Source organism: Macaca nemestrina, chromosome 17 (genome assembly GCF_043159975.1).
Source record: "Macaca nemestrina isolate mMacNem1 chromosome 17, mMacNem.hap1, whole genome shotgun sequence".
NCBI lineage: Eukaryota > Metazoa > Chordata > Mammalia > Primates > Cercopithecidae > Macaca > Macaca nemestrina.
Genome location: NC_092141.1, coordinates 85,211,869 through 85,234,642, shown reverse-complemented (window position 1 = coordinate 85,234,642; position 22,774 = coordinate 85,211,869). Strand labels below are relative to the sequence as shown.

The window sequence follows — 22,774 nt, the reverse complement described above, 5'->3', positions numbered from 1 at the left end:
TGGGCACGTTACCCTCCAGAAACCGCCAAGTATTCCCCTGTTTGGAAGCTCTTCAAACCCACTCCTTTGGATATTTATGGAAGCTTCAGTATATAGCATGATTGATTACATCATTGGACATTGATGATCAGCTTAACTTTCAGCTCCTCTCCCTTCTTCAGTGGTTAGGGGATAGGCTGAAAGTCCCAACCCTCTAATCCTGCCTTTTCTTTCCAGTGACAAGCACCCATCCTGAGGCTACCTAAGGGCTGCCAGGCACTGGTTAATTCATTAGCATATGTAAAGACAAAAAAAAGACATTACTTTGGATACTCCAAGGATTTTTTTTTTTCCCCCCGAGATGGAGTCTCGCTCTGTCACCTAGGCTGGAGTGTAGTGGCGTGATCTCGATTCACTGCAGCCTCCGCCTTCCGGGTTCAAGTGATTCTCCTGCCTCAGCCTCCTGAGTACCTGGGACTGCAGGTGCACGCCACCACACCTGGCTAATTTTTTTTTTTTTTTTGAGACAGAGTCTCCCTCTGTCGCCTGGGCTGGAGTGCAGTGGCTGGATCTCAGCTCACTGCAAGCTCCGCCTCCCAGGTTTATGCCATTCTCCCACCTCAGCCTCCCGAGTAGCTGGAACTACAGGCACCCGCCACCTCGCCCGGCTAGTTTTTTGTATTTTTTTTTTTAGTAGAGATGGGGTTTCACCGTGTTAGCCAGGATGGTCTCAATCTCCTGACATTGTGATCCACCCGTCTCAGCCTCCCAAAGTGCTGGGATTACAGGCTTGAGCCACCGCACCCGGCCTAATTTTTGTATTTTTAGTAGAGACGGGGTTTCACCGTGTTGGCCAGACTGGTCTCTAACTCCTGACCTCAAGTGATCCGCCCCCCTCGACCTCCCAAAGTGCTGGGATTACAGGCATGAGCCACCGCGCCCGCCTGGATATTCCAAAGATTTTAAGAGTTGTGTTCCAGGAAATAGGGTTGAAGATCAAACATATATTTTACAGTATCACAGTGTATGTATATGATGATACCTGTAGCTGAGATTCTTCAATACATGGAATAACTATAAAGGCAAAAGTCAGGAACCAAAATATATATATATGATCATTATTGTGCATTGTAGGACCTTTTGGTCTTTTGGCTGGAGGTATTTTAAACAGATCATTAGAAGAATTTAATTAAGAATGTTAAAAGGAAAACAGTGATCTATTCTATGTTTGGTATCTTGGGTTTTCCCTGCTATGATTTTGCTTATTTTGTGCCATTGTCCCAAATCAGAGAAAGAAAACACTCTTGGGATTAGAAATTGCTCTAATTATTCATTCAGAGGGTTAACTTTTTTGTTTTTGTTTGTTTGAAACGCAGTCTTGCTCTGTTGTCCAGACTGGAGTGCAGTGGTAGGATCTCGACTCACTGCATCTCTGTCTCCCGGGTTCAAGCCATCTTCCTGCCTCAGCTTCCTGAGTAGCTGGGACTACAGGCATGTGCCACCACACCCGGCTAATTTTTACATTTTTAGCAGAGACAGGGTTTTGCCATGTTGGCCAGGCTGGTCTTGAACTCCTGATCTCAGGTGATCTGCCTGCCTCAGCCTCTCAAGGTGCTGGGATTACAGGTGTGAGCCACCACGCACATCCCAAAAGGTTAACATTTTTAAAAATCGCTTTTTTTTTGTTTTTTTAAACTAGATTTAGGTTGACTGTTTTCTGCTTGTTTGATTTTTTTCTGTTTGTTCTTCTCTAGGAAGCTATTTTGCCAGCCACTTCATTATGGGAGGAGAGAAGTTTGACTCAGCTCATCCTGAAGGTTACCTGTTTGGAGAGAACAGCGATCTGAACTTTCTGGGGAACAGACCAGTTGCGGTATGGCTGTAATCAGTTTACTCCCACTTGGAGCTTAAGTGCCCAGTTCAAAAAGTGTAACAAAAATACGTTTGCAGTTGCTTGTTCAGCAGTTTGTAGCTTGGTCTGAGTTGAGAGAGACGCACTAAAGGCAAACTGCAGCCTCCTTGGTTGTATGGGGTCTCTTGTTGCTAGAGGACTGGAAGAGCTCCTGGTGTCTTGTGAGGGAGAGGATGAGTCTCACAAATTAAACTTTCTTGAGGATCCAGATCTCTCCCTAAATGCCACCTCTTCAGGCAGCCCTTTTCCAAGGGCTTACCTTTTTTTTTTCTTCACAGCACTTAACACCAACCTTTTATTGATTTGTCTCTTTCTCTGCTTATTGTCTGCCTCCCCCTTTAGAATGTAAGTTTCATAAGGCAAGAACTGTTTTTACTGTAGTATCCCAAACCTAGAACAAAGCCTGGCACGTAATGTTAAGCCCTTAATAAATGATTGTTGAATGAATGACTGAAAGTTTTTCTTTTGATATGCGAGTTGCTAAGATAATACATTTCTCTCAGTTGTTCCTTCAGTTCATCTCATAAACTTCTATTGAGCACCTTCTCTGCATCCAGCAGGAGGCTTTGTAATAATAGCTGCCAGATGGCTATTGAGTGGCTACTGTGTGCTAGGAAGGTCCTAGAGACCCCTGTTCCATATGAAGACCACTTGACATAGGACTTATCACTCCATTTTTTTTTTTTTGGAGACAGAATCTCGAACTCTTGCCCAGGCTGGAGTGCGGTGGCGCGATCTTGGCTCACTGCAAGCTCTTTCTCCCAGGTTCACGCCATTCTTCTGCCTCAGCCTCCCGAGTAGCTGGGACTACAGGCGCCCACCACCATGCTCGGCTAATTTTTTGTATTTTTAGTAGAGATGAGTTTCACCATTTTTTAGCCAGGATGGTCTCGATCTCCTGGCCTCGTGATCCACCCACCTCAGCCTCCCAAAGTGCTGGGATTACAGGTGGGAGCCACTGCACCTGGCTATCACTTCATTTTATAAGCAAGAGAACTGAGGTGTTCGGAGAGATGAATAATGATAGAAGCTAGGAAGTGCACACTATGTTCTAAGCACTGTTCTAAGGGTTTTATATACATTTTTCTCAAAGTCATATAACTAGGTTTGCCTGGTCACACATCAATAATCTTTCCAGTGCTCCTCACTGCCTTGAAATATTCTGCCTTCCCCAAGAAACTCCCAGTTTGGTGGAGCAGACAAAACACGGAAACAGAAAATGTTTAAATAACAATAAAGATCAGAAGTGATTGAATTTGGTGGGAATTGAGAGTGGAAGAAGACAATGGCAAGGGCAGGTTGCTTCAGTGTTATGCTGGGAAGAGGTGCAGGGAGTTGAACTGGCCTTTGAAAAATGGTGGGTTGGATGAGGCCTTTCCAGGGGTACAGCACAGCCCAGGCCTAAGAGCATTCAAGTTGTTGAATTGACAAACATTTACCAAGCAACTACTGTGTGTCAGGTACTGTGATAGGTGTTGTGGATACAGAGCTGAAATGAGCATGGTTTGTTCTTCCCTGGAACAAATACGGAAACAAGTCTGGCCCGATGGGAAAGGTGGGCCGGGCGCAGTGGCTCACGCCTGTAATCCCAGCACTTTGGGAGCCCGAGGCGGACAGATCACCTGAGGTTGGGAGTTTGAGACCAGCCTGGCCAACATGGCGAAACCCCATCTCTACTAAAAACACAAAAATTAGCCCGGGGTGGTGGCACACCCCTATAATCCCAGCTGCTCCAGAGACTGAAGCAGGAGAATCGCTTGAACCCAGGAGGTGCAGGTTGCAGTGAGCTGAGGTTGCCCCACTGCACTCCAGCCTAGGGGACAGAGTGAGACTCTGTTTAAAAAAACAAGGTCAAGAGATTGAGACCATCCTGGCTAACATGGTGAAACCCCATCTCTACTAAAAATACAAAAATTAGCTGAGCGTGGTGGTGTGCGCCTGTAGTCCCAGCTACTCGGGAGGCTGAGGTGGGAGAATCGCTTGAACCCAGGAGGAGGAGCTTGCAGTGAGCCGAGATCACTCCTTTCTACTCCAGCCTGGGCAACAGAGTGAGACTCCATCTCAAAAAAGCAAAAACAAAACCGAAAATGCCCTTTCTTCTATTAATAACATGAACTTGATGTTTGCATCTGTTTCTTTTTCCTTTCATCTGATGTAAAGATAGTTTATATATTTAAAAAAGTTTTGGCCTTTTCAGTCCATAAAGATGATATAAAAATAAGTAAATCAGGGATGTCCAATCTTTTGGGTTCCCTGGGCCACATTGGAAGAAGAGGAATTGTCACATTGGGCCACACACGAAATACACTAGCAGTAACAATGGCTGATGAGCTTAAAAAAAAAAAATTGCAAAAAAATCTTTTTTTTTTTTTTGAGATGGAGTCTCGCTCTGTCGCCCAGGCTGGAGTGCAGTGGCCGGATCTCGGCTCACTGCAAGCTCCGCCTCCCGGGTTTACGCCATTCTCCTGCCTCAGCCTCCTGAGTAGCTGGGACTACAGGTGCCCGCCACCTCACCCGGCTAGATTTTTTGTATTTTTTTAGTAGAGACGGGATTTCACCATGTTAGCCAGGATGGTCTCGATCTCCTGACCTCGTGATCCGCCCGTCTCGGCCTCCCAAAGTGCTGGGATTACAGGCTTGAGCCACCGCGCCCAGCCGCAAAAATATCTTACAATGTTTTAAGAAAGTTTACGAGTTTCTGTTGGGCCACATTAAAAGCCGTCTACCCTTGGGCCGCAGGTTGGACAAGCTTGAAGTAAATTCTGCTTTAGGTTCAACTTGCAATTTATGTTGTCTGGCAAACTTTTCCCAAGTTTGCCTGTGCCGACCTATGAATGTCTGAGCTCTTCCTGAAATACTGGGTAGCAGCCCTGACCTTAAAGTTGAGGCTTTTTCCCAAAGAAGATCAAGTTGGGCACAGTGGCATGTGCCTGTGGTCCCAGCTACTCAGGAGGCTGAGGCTGAGATGGGAGGATCACCTGAGCCCAGGAGAATTCGAGTCCAGTTGGAGCAACATAGCAAGACCCCCATCTTAATCAATCAATCAGTAAATGCCACTTTAAAAAAAAAAGGGACATCAACATTGGAGTTTTTGTTGTTGCTTTTGTGTAGTAATCATTAAGTATGCTTAATGTTGCACAGAGCAAATGAATTTTTTTTTTTTTTTTTGAGACAGAGTCTCACTCTGTTGCCCAAGCTGGAGTGCGGTGGCATGATCTTGGCTCACTGCAACCACAGTCTCCCAGGCTCAAGTGATTTTCCTGCCTCAGCCTCCTGAGTAGCTGGGATTACAGGCGACTGCCACCACACCTGGCTAATTTTTGTATTTTTTTTAATAGAGATGGGGTTTCACCATGTTGGCCAGGTTGATCTTGAACTCCTGACCTCAGGTGATCCACCCATCTCGGCCTCCCAAAGTGCTAGGATTACAGGTGTGAGCCACCGTGCTGGCGAATGTTTTTAAAAGACATAATCTTATATTAGGAAAGCAAATCAGAATAACTTCATATAGCTACATAAAAATGTAGTATAGAGAATAAATGCAGTATGTTTTTCTTTTCTTTTCCCCGTAGGTTATTTGATAATAATAATGGCTAACATTTGAACACCTAGTTTTTGCCAGGGCTGATTGTTCTAAGCTTTTCTTCTGTGTTATCTCATTTTGTCCTCACATCATAATGAGAAAGGTCCTCCTTCAACAGGTGAAGAACATGTGGCACACAGAATTTAAAGACTGCACAGCCTGTCAGGGATCAGGATTGGAACCTAGCTGTCTGGCTTCAGAGCCTGATCCACTCTGCCATTTTGGCTAATTAGGCCTGGTGTACTCAGGAACTCTGCCCACAACCTATTTGTGAGTCCATTGTGTAGATCTTCAAGTGCAATTTCTGAAATATTGATACCTGAAAGTGGAATGAGGCCAGCACAGTGCCTCACGCCTGTAGTCCCAGCTGCTCAAGAGGCCGAGGTCCATGGATCTCTTGAGCCTAGAAATTGAAAACCAGCCAGGGCAACATAGCGAGACTCTCATCTCTACAAAATATAAAATAAAAAAATTAGCCAGGCATGGTGGTGCATGCCTCTAGTCCCAGCTACTCAGGAGGCTGAGGTGGGAGGATTGCTTGAGCCCAAGATGCCAAGGCTTCAGTGAGCTCTGATCACTGCAGCCTGGGCAACAGAACAGGAACCTGTCTCAATAAATAAATAAATGAATAAAAGTAGATGAGTGGCAGTGATATGTTCTCTTGGAGCGCCTCTTCAGAGTTCGTGTTCCATGTGTAATTCCGTCTGCTGAGCTGACCTCTGGGTTTTGCCATTACTGCACAACATGCTTGTTTAGGGGAAGGCCCAGAGATTGAAGATTGATGTGTAGCTTGAGTTCTAAACAGCTGACTTCCACTCTGTAGCAAAAGATCTTGGGTGTCAGCACATGAGTGTTAGGTTACAGGGGAACAAGAAAGAGAACAACCTTTTAAAGCCATCCAGCAGCATGCAGTAAGAGCGGCTCCTCTTTGCAGAGAGAATGAATATGGTCAGTGAAATATGTTAAAATTAATTGTTATATTAAGGTATAAATGCCATAGACTTCCTGACTTCTGCAATTTCCTGTCATTTCTGAATGAGCAGACTAAAAAGTGTATCATTTGACTGAGCTGTACTTCGCATCACAGATCTACCACTTAGGATAACCCATCAAAGCCATTTTTTTTTTTTCCTCTAGAGATAGGGTCTTGCTCTGTCGTCCAGGCTGGAGTGCAGTGGCGTGATCATAACTCACTGCAGCCTCAAACTCCTGGGCTCAAATGATCTGCCTGCCTCAGTCTCCTGAGTGGCGGGGAATAAAGGTGCATGCTACTACACTGGGCTAATTTTTAAAATTTTTTTGTAGAGACAGGGTCTTGCTTTATTGCCCAGGCTGATCTCAATCTCCTGGCTTCAAGCAGTCCTCCTGCCTCAGCCTTCCAAAGTTTTGGGATTGCAGGTGTGAGCCACCAAGCCCGGCCCAAAGCCAAATTTATTATCAAGTCTTAAGGGTCAGATTTTTTAATCAGTTATTTTATTTATTTATTTATTTATTTTTATTATACTTTATGTTCTAGGGTACATGTGCACAACCTGCAGGTTTGTTACATATGTGTAAAGAAACTAGAGTGTATGAATATACAGAAAGATGGTGGAAGAGAGTTGGAATCTAGATTGCAAGTTTTATTTATATCTTACCATTAAACTCTTTGCAACCTTGGCAAATGTATCACTCAGGCGCTCAAATTACCTGCTTGTAACATGGAGATAGCTCTGACTTTAGGATAATGTAATGCTTGGAAGATTCCTTGGAATTGCTGGACAAAAAGCAGCATGCAGCAATGTTAGCTATACTTGCTACCTTTCCAGTTGGTTCTTTCTACAGCTACTTGTCGTTCTGCGTAGAGGGATTTTCACTGTTTTGTTTGTTTGTTTTTTGAGGCAAGGTTCACTCTTGTTGCCCAGGCTGGAGTGAGCCAATTGCAGTGAGCCGATTGCAGTGAGCCGAGATCCTGAGATCACACCATTGCATTCTAGCCTGGGCAACAAGAGTGAACCACCATGCCCAGGTAATTTTTTGTATTTTTAGTAGAGACAGAGTTTCACTATTTTGTTCCAGGCTGGTCTCGAACTCCTGACCTCAGGCAGTCCACCTGCCTCGGCCTCCCAAAGTGCTAGGATTACAGGCATGAGCCACCTTGCCCGGCCTCTTCACTGGTTTTTAAATACTGTCTTAAGTAGTAAATTGGGCTTCCGAAGGTCTTTCTGCTCTGGTCCCCTATATAAAGGAACTAAATTGTCTGTAAATCAGTTTTAAAATGTTAAATAAAGACCATCCCTTCCCTTTTTAGGTAGTGGAAGAACTGGTGTTGCTTTTCTGCTCCTTTATTGAGTTAGATCTTGTTTTGTTCGGATAATTACTGCCAAAACTCTTAAGTTATTAGAGGCTTAGAAATTAGTCAAGTAATGCCTTGACTCCTACCTGCCCTTTTTTTTCCTTTTGAGACAAGGTCTTGCCCTGTTGCCCAAGCTGAGGTACAGTGGCACAACTACAGCTCACTGCAGCCTTGACTTCCTAGGCTTAAGTGATCCTCCCACCTCAGATTCTCCAGTAGCTGGGACTACAAGCACGCACCACCATGCCTGGCTTTTAAAAAAAAAACTTTTTATAGATAGAATGTCTTACTGTATAGCCCAGGCTGGTCTCTAACTCCTTTGCTCAAGTAGTCTTCCTGCCTTGGCCTCCCAGAGTGCTGGGATTATAGCTATAAGCCACTATGCCCCACCTCTACCTGCCTTTTTTTTTTTTTTTTTTTTTGAGACGGAGTCTTGCTCTGTCGCCCAGGCTGGAGTGCAGTGGCCGGATCTCAGCTCACTGCAAGCTCCGCCTCCCAGGTTCACGCCATTCTCCTGCCTCAGCCTCCCGAGTAGCTGGGACTACAGGCGCCCGCCACCTCACCCGGCTAGTTTTTTTGTATTTTTTAGTAGACACGGGGTTTCACTGTGTTAGCCAGGATGATCTCGAGCTCCTGACCTCATGATCTGCTGTCTCGGCCTCCCAAAGTGCTGGGATTACAGGCTTGAGCCACCGCGCCCGGCCTCTACCTGCCTTTTGTAGACAGGATTTCAAACTGCTCCTCTCATTTTATTTTATTTTATTCATTCATTCATTCATTCATTCATTCATTTTTGAGACGGAGTCTCACTCTGTCGCCTAGGCTGGAGTGCAGTGGCCAGATCTCAGCTCACTGCAAGTTCCACCTCCTGGGTTTATGCCATTCTCCTGCCTCAGCCTCCCGTGTAGCTGGGACTACAGGCGCCCGCCACCTCGCCCGGCTAGTTTTTTTGTATTTTTTAGTAGAGACGAGGTTTTACCGTGTTAGCCAGGATGGTCTCCATCTCCTGACCTCGTGATCCGCCCGTCTCGGCCTCCCAAAGTGCTGGGATTACAGGCTTGAGCCACCGCGCCCAGCCCGGTCCTCTCATTTTATAAGGAAAGTAGTTGAGTTTTAGCCTAGCTCCTAATAGTCTGTATCCTCTTGTGTGTTCTGTAGCTGGGCCCCATTGACACAGTTTCTTCTTCCTCATGCTCCCTGCAACCAGGGCTATACAGCTGGCATTATTATTTTTGTTTATTTATTCATTTATTTAGAGATGGAGTCTTGCTCTGTCGCCAGGCTAGACTGCAGTGGCACAATCTTGGCTCACTGCAACCTCTGCCCCCCAGGTTCAAACGATTCTCTGGCTTTGGCCTCCGGAGTAGCTGGGACTACAAGCACGCCCACCACGCTCAGTTAATTTTTGTATTTTTAGTAGAGACGGGGTTTCACCATCTTGACCAGGATGGTCTCAATCTCTTGACCTCGTGATCCACCCGCCTCGGCCTCCCAAAGGGCTGAGCTACCACACTCAGCCACTGGCATTACTTTAAGAACTAAAATGTGCCAGGCATAGTGGCTTATCCCTATTCCCAGCACTTTGGGAGGCTGAGGCGGGAGGATCACTTGAGGTCAGAAGTTTGGGACCAGCCTGGGCAACATAGCAAAACCCTGACTCTACAACAACAACAACAAAATTAGCCAGGGGTGGTGGTACACACCTATATTCCTAGGTACTTGGGTGGCTGAGGCTAGAGGATTGCTTGAGCCCAGGAGGTCAAAGCTGCAGTGAGCTATGATTTGTGCCACTGCGTTCTAGCCTGGGCGACAGAGCATGACCCTGTCAAAAAAAAAAAAAAAAAAGAAAGAGAAGAGAGAAGAGAAGAGAAAAAGGAAAGGAGGGAGGAAGGAAGGAGGCTGGGCACGGTGGCTCACGCCTGTAACCCCAGCACTTTGGGAGGCCAAGGCAGGTGGATCACTTGAGGTCAGGAGATCAAGACCAGCCTGGCCAACATGGTGAAACCCTGCCTCTACTAAAAATACAAAAATTAGCTGGGCGTGGTGGCGGGTGCCTGTAATCCCAGCTACTAGGGAGGTGGGGCAGGATAATCGCTTGAACCCAGGATGCAGAGGTTTCAGTGAGCTGAGATCACACTACTGTACTCCAGCCTGGGTAATAGACTGAGACACAGTCTCGAAAGAGAAGAAATAAGATGCATACAGTGTACTTTTCTTCTTTCTCTAGTATAGATATACCAAAAGTTGTACTCAAATCCAGTTTCTGTAAATTGAACCCTTTTATCACATGTGTCAGGAAGAGCAAGTTATTTAAAGGAACTTGATAGTATATCCATTTGTGACATACAGTTTTGCATATATAGAGCTTTGTGGCAAAAAAGAGAACATGATTCTGTTAGTCCTGGTGCTATTCATTCATTTAACAAATATTTATGAGTCAGATACTGTGCTGGGAACTAGGAATGCAGAGATGAAAAGACAGGACCCCTGACCTGAAGATGCTTGCTGCAGAGTGGGGCAACTGATGTGCCCCCACTGCGAGGTACTGTGATAGGTTCTACGAGAGAGGACCAGAGTGTCCCTGGAGCACAGAGCATTGGGGATGCCCTCTCTCCAGGGTAGGGGCTTCTGGGAGGTGACTCCTTTAACCTGGAAGGATAACTAGGATTTCCCAGGTAGGGGAGATGAGGAGAGATGTCTGAAGCAGAATTAATGAATAAGCAATACAAGGAAGTATAAAGACACAAAAGTGTGCTTTTGGTGCTCAGAGTGGTGAGTAGTCAATAAGGATTGGACTGTGAGGGATGCTGGATGGAGTTGAGGCTAGAAAGACAAATTGGGTTCCTATCTGAAGAGCCTTGAATATTATATTAAGAAGTTTTTATGGGCCAGGCGTGGTGGCTCACACCTGTAATCCCAGCACTTTGGGAGGCCGAGGCGGGCAGATTACGAGGTCAGGAGATCGAGACCATCCTGGCTAACACGGTGAAACCCCGTCGCTACTAAAAATACAAAAAATTAGCCAGCCATGGTGGCAGGCGCCTGTAGTCCCAGCTACTCAGGAGGCTGGGGCAGGAGAATGGCGTGAACCCAGGAGGCGGAGCTTGCAGTGAGATTGCGCCTCTGCACTCCAGCCTCAGCAGCGACAGAGCATGGCCTCCATCTCAAAAAAACAAACAAACAAAAAAACCTTTTTACAGACCAGGAGGGGTGGGTCACGCTTGTAATCCCAGCACTTTGGGAGGCTGAGGCAGGGAGGTCACCTTAGGTCAGGAGTTTAAGACCAGCCTGACCATGAAACCCCGTCTCCACAAAAATACAAAAATTAGCCAGGCATAATGGCGGGTTCCCGTAATCCCAACTACTCGGGAGGCTGAGGCAAGAGAATCGCTTGAACCCAGGAGGCAGGGGTTGCAGTGAGCCGAGATCGTGCCATTGCACTCCAGCCTGGGTGACAAGAGTGAGACTCCATCTCAAAAAAAAAAATTTTTTTTTTTACTTTTCCTTCTATGGCAGTAGAGGTCATAGTCATGAATGGCTTTGCTACTGACTGACTTTGTCGTGTTGGTTAAGGTGCTGGCCAATCAGTGAGCCTCAGTTTCCCCATCTATAAAATTACCTTGCAGGAATATTTTAAGGACTCAAAAAATGATGGCGGGACTTGATGGCTCACACCTGTAGTCCCAGCACTTTGGGAGGCTGAGGTGGGTGGATTTCTTGAGGCCAGGAGTTTGAGACCAGCCTGGCCAACATGGTGAAATCCTGTCTCTACTAAAAATACAAAAATTAGCTGGGCATGGTGGTGCATGCCTGTAATCCCAGCCACTTGGGAGGCTGAGGCATAAGAATTGCTTGAACCCAGAAGGCGGAGGTTGCAGCGAGCCGAGATCATGCCACTGCATTCCAGCCTGGGCTGGAAGAGACCCTCTCTCAAAAAAAAAAAAAAGATAACTATTACAATCTAATTTGCATTTTAGAAAATTAACTCTATAAATTAATTCACAGTGTAGGTAATGAATCAGAAAGACAGGAAATAAGAAGACCAGTTAGGAAGTAATTTATTTTAAGAAAAAATATATGAAATACCTGAATAGGATTAACAGCATTACAAATAAACATGGTGCAGACTTTCTACCCTAGAACCATGGACCAGTTTGTAACCTTGCAGGGAAGGCCCCAGGGCTGATGATCGTTGCTGTGACTTATTTGAAGCCTTGATTGGCCACATTTTGGTACTATGCCAAGGCTGAGTTGCTTCCTCCAACCCCTGGTGAGATCCCTAGAACTATTCAGAGCCTGAAAAAAAATAGTAATGCTCTAATAGCTCACAGTTAAGGAAGCTTTGCTGAATGATGTGGTGGCCACTGAGGTGTGGACGTGATTTTATGTCAGAGAGCTCATAGACAAGTGTGGCATCATTGCTGTAACCTTTGAAGACCCATCTTTAACATCTGATTTCATCTGATTTATGACTTGTGCGTTCTTGGACCATTTAGTGTGATCAGACTAAAATAAGATGTGTCTAAAAAACAGTAAAATAAAATGAATACAGTGCAGATTAGAGAATTGTAGGCAGTGTGAGTTAAGGCAAAGGATACTCTAAGGAACAGCCTCTGTGAGAGGCCACCACTTACCCCAGATGCTGTGCACATGTTATGTTTGGAGATTTATTTGTGCCCTGGACTTGGAGTAACTGGCCTAATAGGTCACAGAACAAGGACCCTGGCATTTACTGCCCTACAGGCCTAAAGCCCGTGGTGGGATCGGGCATCTTTCTCCTGCACACTCATGCACGTGTGTGTGTGTGTGTGTGTGAGAGAGAGAGAGAGAGAGAGAGAGAAACGGAGATTGGGTTATTTGCCTTTTGCATGCTACCTTCTTTCCTTCTTTCTTCTTTTATAGTTGTACTACAATTGTTTCTGTCCTTTAGCCTGGAAATATTGATTACATTTTTAGCTGTGCATACCCTTTGGCCCAACTGTTTCACCTCTCTGAATCTCTCCTACAGAAATATTTTGAAGAGTGTGAAATGATTCCTATTTACAATGTATATTGTAGCATTACTTGTAGTAGTGCAAAATTAGAAAATATCTAATTGCCATTATAGTGGAATGGTTAAATAAATTATAATGTGCCTATGCCATGAACTGTTATTCAGCAAAAATGAGATGGATCTGTGTCCACTGAGATGACAATATGTCCACAACCACATCACTTACTGAATAAAGCAAGTTGCAGTATATAATGTAGAGTCCGATTTCATTTCGGATAAAAATAATATATATGTACATGTGTGCATTTACGTATACTTATAGCTATAAAAATATACTATTATAATGCATTTTGAACTGTTACAGTGGTAACTCTTGGGATATATCAAGAAGGGGGGTATTCACTTCTTAATTCATATTCTTTACTAAAATTTTCTTTATTTTTTTTGAGAAATAAGCTTGTTCCTACACCCAGGCTGGAGTACAGTGGTGCAATCATAGCTCACTGTAACCTGGAACTCCTGGGCTCAAGCAATCCTCCTGCCTCAGCCTTCCTGGTAGCTGGGACTACAGATGCATGACACCATGCACAGCTAATTTAAAACTTTTTCTTTTTCTTTTCTTTTTTTGTTAGAGACCAGGGTCTCACTATGTTGCCAAGGCTGGTCTTGAACTCTTGGGCTCAAACAATCCTTCTGCCTTGGCCTCCCAAAGTGCTGGGATTACAGGTGTGAGCCACTGTGCCTGACTCTTCATATTCTTCTATGTTGTTTGAATTTTTTTCAGTGAACATGTTTTCATTTTTAAATGAAAAATATTTTAATTTTCTTTAAAAATAGAGGTGGGAATACTTCTAAGTGGAGGAAGGAAATAGGTTTAGAAGAATATTTAGAAGTAGGAAAATTAAGAGAGTTCGCAAAATAATGATTTTAATTTTTTAGTGAACTACAGGAAAGGTAGGGTCTGCTCAGTGGGGTTGGGATGTGTGCCAGGAAGTGTCTGGGGGCTTGTGGAGAAAGATGGAAAACCAGAGTAAGCATGGGGAGGAGCAGAGCCAGGGAGCTCGGTCCTCTTGATGCCAACATGAAGTAATTCACCTTTAGAAACATTTGATTCGAAATGGTATGAGATTCAGTATGGATGTGGCCTGCTTTTCAGCAACCTGACAGTAAAAGAACTAGAGGATGAATATTCATACTTTTAAAATGGTTTAGAGCTTTAAAGAGTTTCACTTAAGGCATTCTTATAATATATGTCTCCCTACTTCCAGGCCCTTCCCAGGGGTGACCACCCTGCTCATCAGACATTGTTGTACAGTCTCCAGAACTCCTTTCATCTCACAAAACAAACTCTCTCCCTATTGGACACTGACTTCTCATTTCCCTCTCCTACCAGCCCCTGGCCTCCACCATTCTGTTTTCTGCCTCTATGAGTTTGACTACTCTAGGTACCTCATATGAGTTGAATCATAGAATATTTGTTCTTTTGTAACTGGCTTATTTCGCTTGGCATGTCCTTGGTTCATCCATGTTGTAGCATGTGTCAGAATTTCCTTTTTAAGGCTGAATAATATTCCATTATATAGATACACTGTATATCCATTCATCCATCAATAGACACTTGGGTTGCTTCTGCCTTTTGGCTATTGGGCTAGGGAAAAAATGCCTAGTTTTTTGTTTTTTTGACGAGACGGAGCCTTGCTCTGTCTCCCAGGCTGGAGTGGAGTGGCGCGATCTTGGCTCACTGCAAGCTCCGCCTCCCAGGTTCACGGCATTCTCCTGCCTCAGCCTCCCAAGTAGCTGGAACTACAGGTGCCCGCCACTATCCCCGGCTAATTTTTTTTTTTTTGTATTTTTAGTAGAGACGGGGTTTCACCGTGTTAGCCAGGATGGTCTCGATCTGCTGACCTAGTGATCCGCCTGCCTCGGCCTCCCAAAGTGCTGGGATTACAGGCGTGAGCCACCGCACCCGGCCTGAAGTGCCTAGTTTTATGAAATTATATAGGCTTATTGTAGGTTCAGTTTTGAAATTTAACTTGTTTTTATGTTCTTATAAAAAAAGGTTTATTCCATTTATATTACTTTATGTCCTTAATAAAGATGAGGACATTATTTCAAATGCCCCCTTCTGGGGAAAGTAGCTCCCAGTCACTTAATAAATGAATACTGAATACACAAAGACTATTTTGCTGTGTATAGGTACCATCATAGTCATATTTTCTTTTTTTTTTTTTTTTTTTTTTTTTTTTTGAGACGGAGTCTCGCTCTGTCACCCAGGCTGGAGTGCAGTGGCGCGATCTCGGCTCACTGCAAGCTCCGCCTCCCAGGTTTACGCCATTCTCCTGCCTCAGCCTCCCAAGTAGCTGGGACTACAGGCGCCCGCCACCTCGCCCGGCTAGTTTTTTGTATTTTTAGTAGAGACGGGGTTTCACCATGTTAGCCAGGATAGTCTCGATCTCCTGACCTCGTGATCCACCCGCCTCGGCCTCCCAAAGTGCTGGGATTACAGGCTTGAGCCACTGTGCCCGGCCCCATAGTCATATTTTCAAATACCAAGAAAGTATAACCAGATTGTAGATTTTATTCAAGAGTTAGTTTTAACTCTCTCATGATTCCAGAGATGACATGAAAAAAACTGGTTGCTTTTATAGAGAATAGTATAGGGTTGCGTTTTTTTAGGTATATAAGAGCATAAAATATGAGGCCTAACAGTATGTGGAAGGTTAACTATACCTTTGGAAAATAAGTAGCAAAAGAAAGAGAACTTTGGAAAACTATTAACTAATCGGTCCAGGCATTTGCTTCATGGCCCTGTAAAGGGGATTTTATGGGGCTTCTGTTCCAGGAGTTTCCTGCCCTGAGACCTCTGTTTTATGGAGTTGGATTTCTGTGGTAGGTGGATCTTCAGAGGGACAGGAGTCTCAGTAGCATGAGCAGGTGGCAGTGGGATGGAGGCCAGTGAGCTGCGTCACCAAGTACAGTCACATTTCACGCTAAGATCACCAGTGATAAAAGGGGCACTCCCAGAGAAGTTGAATCAGTGTTTATACCAATTAGTATTGATATGGCTGTTCCTGCCAGCTGTTCTTTTTTTTTTTTTTTTTAACTTTCTGTTTTGAATACAAAAACAGCTGCTTTTGGCTGGGCACAGTGGCTCACATCTATAATTCCAGCACTTTGGGAGGCCAAAGTGGGAGGATCACTTGAGCCCAGGAGTTCAAGACCAGCCTGGGCAACATAGTGAGACCCTCTCTACAAAAAATAAAGGAAATAGGCTATGTATGATGGAGTGTGCCTGTAGTCCCAGCTATTCAAGAGGCTGAGGTGGAAGGATCACTTGAGCCTGGGAGGTTGAGGCCACAGTGAGCTGTGATCAAGCCACTGCACTCTAGCCAAAACCAATTTGAAATATAAGTGCACTGGGAGAAGGAAGAAGAGAAAGTAGAGGAAGGAATAGTTTCTTCTTTGTTCATGTTTTAATCTGGTCTCTGTACTAGTTGAGAAGATAGTTTTCTTTAAAGATCATTACACGTTGCCAACTTTGATCTTCTTTCCCCTCTCTGTTACACAAATCACTGACTGACTGCCTCACTCCTTCTTTCCCTCAATCATTTACGTTCCGTTGACTACCCATTGTCCTCCAGGCTGATGTTAGACACGAGAAATACCGATGAAATGCAGTCCCTGCCTGAAGGAGTTGTACAGCTAGGAAACATGAACACGTTGGAGGAAGGCCCATGAGCAGAGGCACAGAGACATCTAACCAACAAGTGGTCTGTGCATGCAGATGATTCTGCATAAGCAGGTATAGCGTCCAGAGGGTGGGAGGAGACTTCGCAAGAGATAAGGCTGAGATGCCAGGCCTGGACCAAGGGGTCTGGTATGCCTCCCTGTGAGCTTCGGATTTTTGTCCTGTAGGTGTGGGGAACTACTAATGGGCTTTAAACTGGAGCTCACAGAAGACACATTTTAAAAGATCTCTCAGATGAAGTGTGGAAGGTAGAGAGTCATGAGAATGGATACAGGGTAAACCAGTTGTCCAAATGAGATTTGATGGAGGTTTGACCTCAGGCTGCAGTAGGAATGAAGAGGACACTGATGCATAAGGCAGAACCTATGCTGGTAACCAATGTGGGGCAGAATCTGGGGTGTGGTAATTAGAGTATGTTCAGGCCCCTGCAAAGGACACAGCCCAGCAGTGCTAGTGGATTTTCCCACTTTATGTGGCAGACCCATTCTCGTGGAGTAGACGCTAAGCCTTTTGAACTTTTCCTCTAAAGACCTCTGTGGCAGTTCTAGAATCATTTAGTGTGGTGCATCATTTTTCCAGGCTCCCAAGAACCCCCACCCCCCAGCACATATCAGACCCAAGGCTCTTGCCAAGATGTTTATTCTGTGTCATAAGAGAATGTCCCCATATCAACAGGCTCTCCCTCATCCAACTTTCTATTCCAACACCGTCAGGAACCCATCCCACACATCCTCCAGGTCCTGCTAGTGCCTTTGTTGGCCAGTTGCCAAGCACCTCTGGCATGATGAGTCCCCTCCTCTCTTTGCAGGTCCAGCAGGCCCCAGTTGAGTGATACTCAGATAATGGCCCTAATTATGGTTGGGTGACCAGGAAGGAAGGTGGGGGCAGATTCTCTGTAGGGTAAGCATTGTCTTGTAAGGTACTCAACTCATTTGAGACCTCTGTGTAATCATGAGGGCCGGAGGAGCAGGTTCTTCCCATCTTCAAGGAAGAGGGAGTGGGCTATTTGCAAGCCTAGGAAATCTGGGGTTCATGTTCCTCAAATAAATATACACAGACATTCCCATCTCAAGTCTTAAGAGTTCACTCCTTCCCTACCAGGGCCTGAATCTGGCACAGTAGACTCGTATAGGCTGAAAGTTAATCTTTCTTTTTGATTCTGCCACTCTTTTTTTTTTTTTTTTTTTTTTGAGACAGAGTCTCACTCTGTCGCCCAGGCTGGAATGCAGTGGCCAGATCTCAGCTCACTACAAGCTCCGCCTCCCAGGTTTACGCCATTCTCCTGCCTCAGCCTCCCGAGTAGCTGGGACTACAGGCGCCCGCCACCTCGCCTGGCTAGTTTTTTGTATTTTTTAGTAGAGACGGGGTTTCACCGTGTTCGCCAGGATGGTCTCGATCTCCTGATCTTGTGATCCGCCCGTCTCAGCCTCCCAAAGTGCTGGGATTACAGGCTTGAGCCACCGCACCCGGCCCGATTCTGCCACTCTTAAAATTAGGTCTTGTGCCTGCGGGAAATGATTGTCTTTAAATGCTGCCAAAGTAGCCTGGCATGGTGGCACATCTGTAATCCCAGCACTTGGGAGGCTGAGGTGGGAGGATGGCTTGAGACAGGAATTTGAGGCTGCAGTGAACTATGTTCACACCACTGCACTCCAAGCCTGGGTGCCACATTAAGACCCTATCTCAAATAAATTAATAAATAAGTAAAAGTTGCCAAAGGAAGCTTACTGACTATCGTAGCTGGCTTTATTTCTTTATTTTTAGTTTTTCTTATAAAGATGGAGTCTCGCTATGTTGCCCAGGGTGGTCTCAAATTCCTGGCCTCAAGTGATCTTCCCGCCTCAGCCTTCCAAATTTCTGGGATTACAGGCATGAGCCACTACATCCAGCCTCATAGTTGGCTTTACATTTTTTATTGCTGCACCTGAATCTCATTTTCCCTTTTCAATGAACCAGTCCTCTTAATAACAGTCACCCAATTTCAGTCCTTACTGTAACTGTTTCTCCCATACCTCCTGTACCAAAGACATCAGATTAGCCTGGATATTATACAGCCCCGTGTCTCCTGTTCCCCTTCCCCACAGGGGAATGTCTGTAGCATGCGGGGGACCATCCACATTCCACCCACCTCAGTGATGGGTCCTCATTGCCGTCTGGCTGGTGGGTGATCCACCCCCAAATTCCATCCATAGACAACATCTGATACCAACTGGTTTAGGTTGGGTTCTCTGGGAGCAAAGCCTAAGATTGAGATCTTTGTGAAAGCTATTTATTGAGGGAATGCTCTCTAGAGATGAGGAAGACAGATGGGGCAGTGGAGCAAAACCAGACATGAGTGCGGTCTTAGCCAAGACCCGTTCTGGCCTGGTCCCACGGGAAAGCTTTGGAGTACAGCCTGTACCACAGAGTTGCTTCATCTCAAGGTAAAGGGGCCAGCTTTTTGTACAGCCCTGTCACTCAGTCACTGACTGTTGGTGGCTGCCCTGGAGTGAGAGAGGGAATCAGGAAGACTGTCTTGGATCAGGTGGCTCTGGTTCCCAGTTCTTGGAGAAGGGGTAGCTGTGGCTGTTTGTAGCCAACACTCTCCACAGTAGGGGTACAGAGACCTGGGGAGGGGATTGGGGAAGGTTGGGACGCCAGCACATGACTATACTCCCATACATACTTCGGCCCTTGCTTTTTAATTTAATGGTATATCATATTGGAGATCATTCTAGATTCATTTACCTAGGGCTGACTTGTCCTCTTTAAAAGTACTTATTGAGGTATAACATACACACAGAAAGATGACAAGTCATCCATGCACAGTTGATATTCAAAGTGAGCCCTCCGCTGTGGCCAGCATTCAGATCAAGAAGTAGCACATGGTTGGCACCCCCAGAAGCTCCCCTTCTGCCCCTTTCCTGTCATTACCTCTAGCCTAAGGTAACCGCAATCCTAACTTCTGCCCTGGTTTGAACTTTATATAAGTGGAACTGTGTTCAATGTGCTCTTTAATGTCTGGCTCCTTTCACTCAGCATCTTTGTGACATTTATTTATCTCATGGTAGCTTAGCCCAGGAGGGTCTTTGGCTTTGCTCAGGAAATAATTTAAGAGAGAGTGGTGGTAGAAAACAGCTTGATTGAGGTGGCAGTGTTACAGCTCCGTGACTGCTCCTGCAGAGCAGGGCTACCCAAACGCAGTGTGTTGAGAGTAGCAGCTCAGAGCAGGTTTGTAATCATATTTATACCCACTTTTAATTACGTGCAAATTAAGGGACAAATTATGTAGAAATTTCTAGAAGGATAGTACCTTCTGGGTCATTGGGTCGTTGCCATGGAAAGGGGTGGTAACTTCCAGCTGTTGCCGTGGCAATAGTAAACTGACATGGCACACACTGACTGACAGGTACGGGAGGTACGGGCTATCTTATGGAAAGCTGCTTCTGCCCAGTCCCTGTTTCAGCTTGTCCTCAATTTAGTCCAATGTCCGAGCCCCACCTCTGGAGTTGAGTCTCATTTCCTGAGTCAAGTCCTGCATCCCCTACCTCAATGGTGTACAGCAACAAGAAGGAACAAACTATTCCTGTGCTGTGTATGGTTCATTTCCATTGCTGTATAGTATTTCATTGTGTGAATACACCATTATTTATCCACTCTGTTGTTTACGGGCATTGAGCTTTTTTGGGCATTTTGGCTATTACACATAGTGCTGCTATGAACATTCTATTATTACGTGCATTTTGTTGCATATATGTGTGCATACCTGTTAAGGCTATAGCTAGGAGAATTGCTGAGTCATAGAATATGCTGTAGTAGATACCGCTAACCACTTTTCAAAGTGATTGTACCAATTTTTTTTTCCCACTAGCAGTGTTTAGAATTCCCAGCACCTAGTATTTTACATCTTTTTAATCTTAGCCAGTGTGGTAGGTTTGTAGAATTTATTTTCATTTTCCCAATAACCGATGAAATTGGAGAGACAGGTGATCTCCTGGTTACATGATATCTGGAAAAAGATCTAGGGGTCTAAATGCTTTTCATACCAACTTTCCCAGTCTCCTTTTTCCAGCCTTAGTATACCCCACTTTTAGGAGGACCCACACCTCCATTTCCTAAGCCTGTCTCCCATTCCCTCTGCTCTTGTGGGTTTTTTTGTTTGTTTTTTTTTTGTTTTGTTTTGTTTTTGAGACAGAGTCTTGCTCTGTTTCTCAGGCTGGAGTGCAGTGGTGCCATCTCGGCTCACTGCAAGCTCCACCTCCTGAGTTCACGCCATTCTCCTGCCTCAGCCTCCCGAGTAGCTGGGACTACAGGCACCCGCCACCACGCCCGGATAATTTTTTGTATTTTTAGTAGAGACGGGTTTCACCATTTTTTAGCCAGGATGGTCTCAATCTCCTGACCTTGTGATCCTCCTGGCCTCCCAAAGTGCTGGGATTACAGGCGTGAGCCCAGCCTGCTCTCGTGATTTTATATTTTGTTCTCTCTCTTTTTAAATCTCTTTACTATTGTTTCAGTAGCAATTCAGAAAAAAGCAGAGGTATCTAAACTGGAAGGAAACCTAATCGTGTCTGGTACTGTATTATACAATCATGGAAGAGGACATAGGCCATTTCTATAGAGACAATTTTAAATGAGTTCTTTGTCTTTGGGTTTAAATTATCCACTTCACAGCCCACTAAGAAGCGTCCTGCTTTCGGGGGTCTTTCAGCAGAGCCTGCAGAGTCATCTCAGGCTGTAGTGAATTTACCGCCCTTCCCACCATCAGACCCTGGCTTCACCATTTCTGATGTATTTGAAAGTCTTCTATGGTGGCTGAGTGCATGGTGTTCCATGCGAACTGAATGAGGCCTTTGGCTATTTTACTTAAGCATTGTAAAGAGTGTTGTGTCATTTTGGAAAGAGCAAAACAATAGGGGTAGGAAATAGATCCATGGTTGCCTGGGACTGGGGTGCGTGGAGGAGTTGGGACTGGGGTGCATGGAGGAGTTGACTAGAGAGGACACAAGGGAATGTGGGGGTAGTGGAAATGTTCTTTCTTTTGTTTGTAATGGTGGTTACACTTTTGTGTGTTTTTGTCAAAATTCACAGAACTGTACACTAAAAACACTGAATTTTAGTGTATATAAATTATACCTTGATAAACAAACAAACAAACAGAATGTGCCTTGGAAAGAGGTGATTAATAGAAATGCAATTGCCTTCTCTGTGGCCTGGTTCCCGTGTAGTCCAGGGAGTCCCTGTTTGTGGACGTGTACCACTGAGAAGTGGTAGCCGTGTCCCCCGAGGCTGTCTGCGGATGTGGAGGTGAGAGGGATAGCAGGGCAGCATTGCTCCTGCATCAGCTGCCCTCAACCAGGCGCTAAACTCATATCTGAAACTGTGGGTGTGGCAGCCTCACTGCAGGATGCAGGAGAGCCTGCCCAGGAGCTGTGCCTCAGACCTGTGCTTTGTTTTCTCGCTCAGCTCCTCATTGTTTCGGATCAGGCTTCAGAAGTCACGTTTGTTTGTTAGACAATCAGGGTCACAACAGACAAAAGGAGAACTTGCTTAACTCTCAAGTTACCTTAGACAGTGTCTTCCATTTCCCTTGTGATCATAAACCGAGAATCTCAGAGAGCCTTTTAGTCACTGTGGTAGAAACTTATGTGTGTCTGTGGGTGGGGGGTGGCGGGGTTAACTGTTTCCAAGAGGTTAAATTCCAGTAGAATATGGGGCAGATCTACAATAATTCTTCTGGGTCACAACCAAGTGAGATATATCCTAGTTGTATTTACTTCAAGTGCTTTGGGATTTATAGATGAGATACTTATCTAATTGCTTATGTTTCATTTGTGCATTATTTTTTCCAAGCATTCAAAATAGCATTACAAGTTCTTTAATGAAGATGTTATCACTAATGCTAATCACTAAGAATCCCTAATGATAACATATTTTCATAGCACTGTATGGTTTTCAAAACATTTTTATTTGATCTTAACGACCCTATGAGATAGACAGAAGCTATAAATCTCATTTTATGATAAGAACATTGATGCTTAGAGATGTTAAGTTATTTGCCCAAAGTCTTGTGTATCAAGTGAGAGAAGGTTGAGTGCTGTGGCTCATGCCTGTAATCCCAGCATGCTGGGAGGCTGAGGCAGGAGGATCACTTGAACTCTGGAGTTTGAGACCAGCCTGGGAAACAGAGCAAGGTCCTGTCTCTACAAAAAATCAAAAATTAGCTAGATGTGGTGGCGGCAGCT

At 45.0% G+C, this 22,774-nt stretch overlaps 1 protein-coding gene across 10 annotated transcripts in view; it reads left to right on the top strand.

Annotated features, from left to right (window-relative positions):
* Nucleotides 1-22,774, top strand: part of LOC105469194 (ring finger protein 157) — a 101,350-nt gene that overhangs the window by 25,505 nt on the left and 53,071 nt on the right. For 8 of the 10 annotated variants that reach the window (XM_011719936.3, XM_011719930.3, XM_011719932.3 and 5 more), the window contains exon 2: nucleotides 1,734-1,852. In XM_011719936.3, coding sequence (XP_011718238.2) covers nucleotides 1,734-1,852 — 119 coding nt within the window. Of the gene's footprint in view, nucleotides 1-1,732; nucleotides 1,853-22,774 lie in introns of those variants that run through there. The other 2 variants (XM_011719939.3, XM_011719937.3) reach the window with 2 other exon arrangements.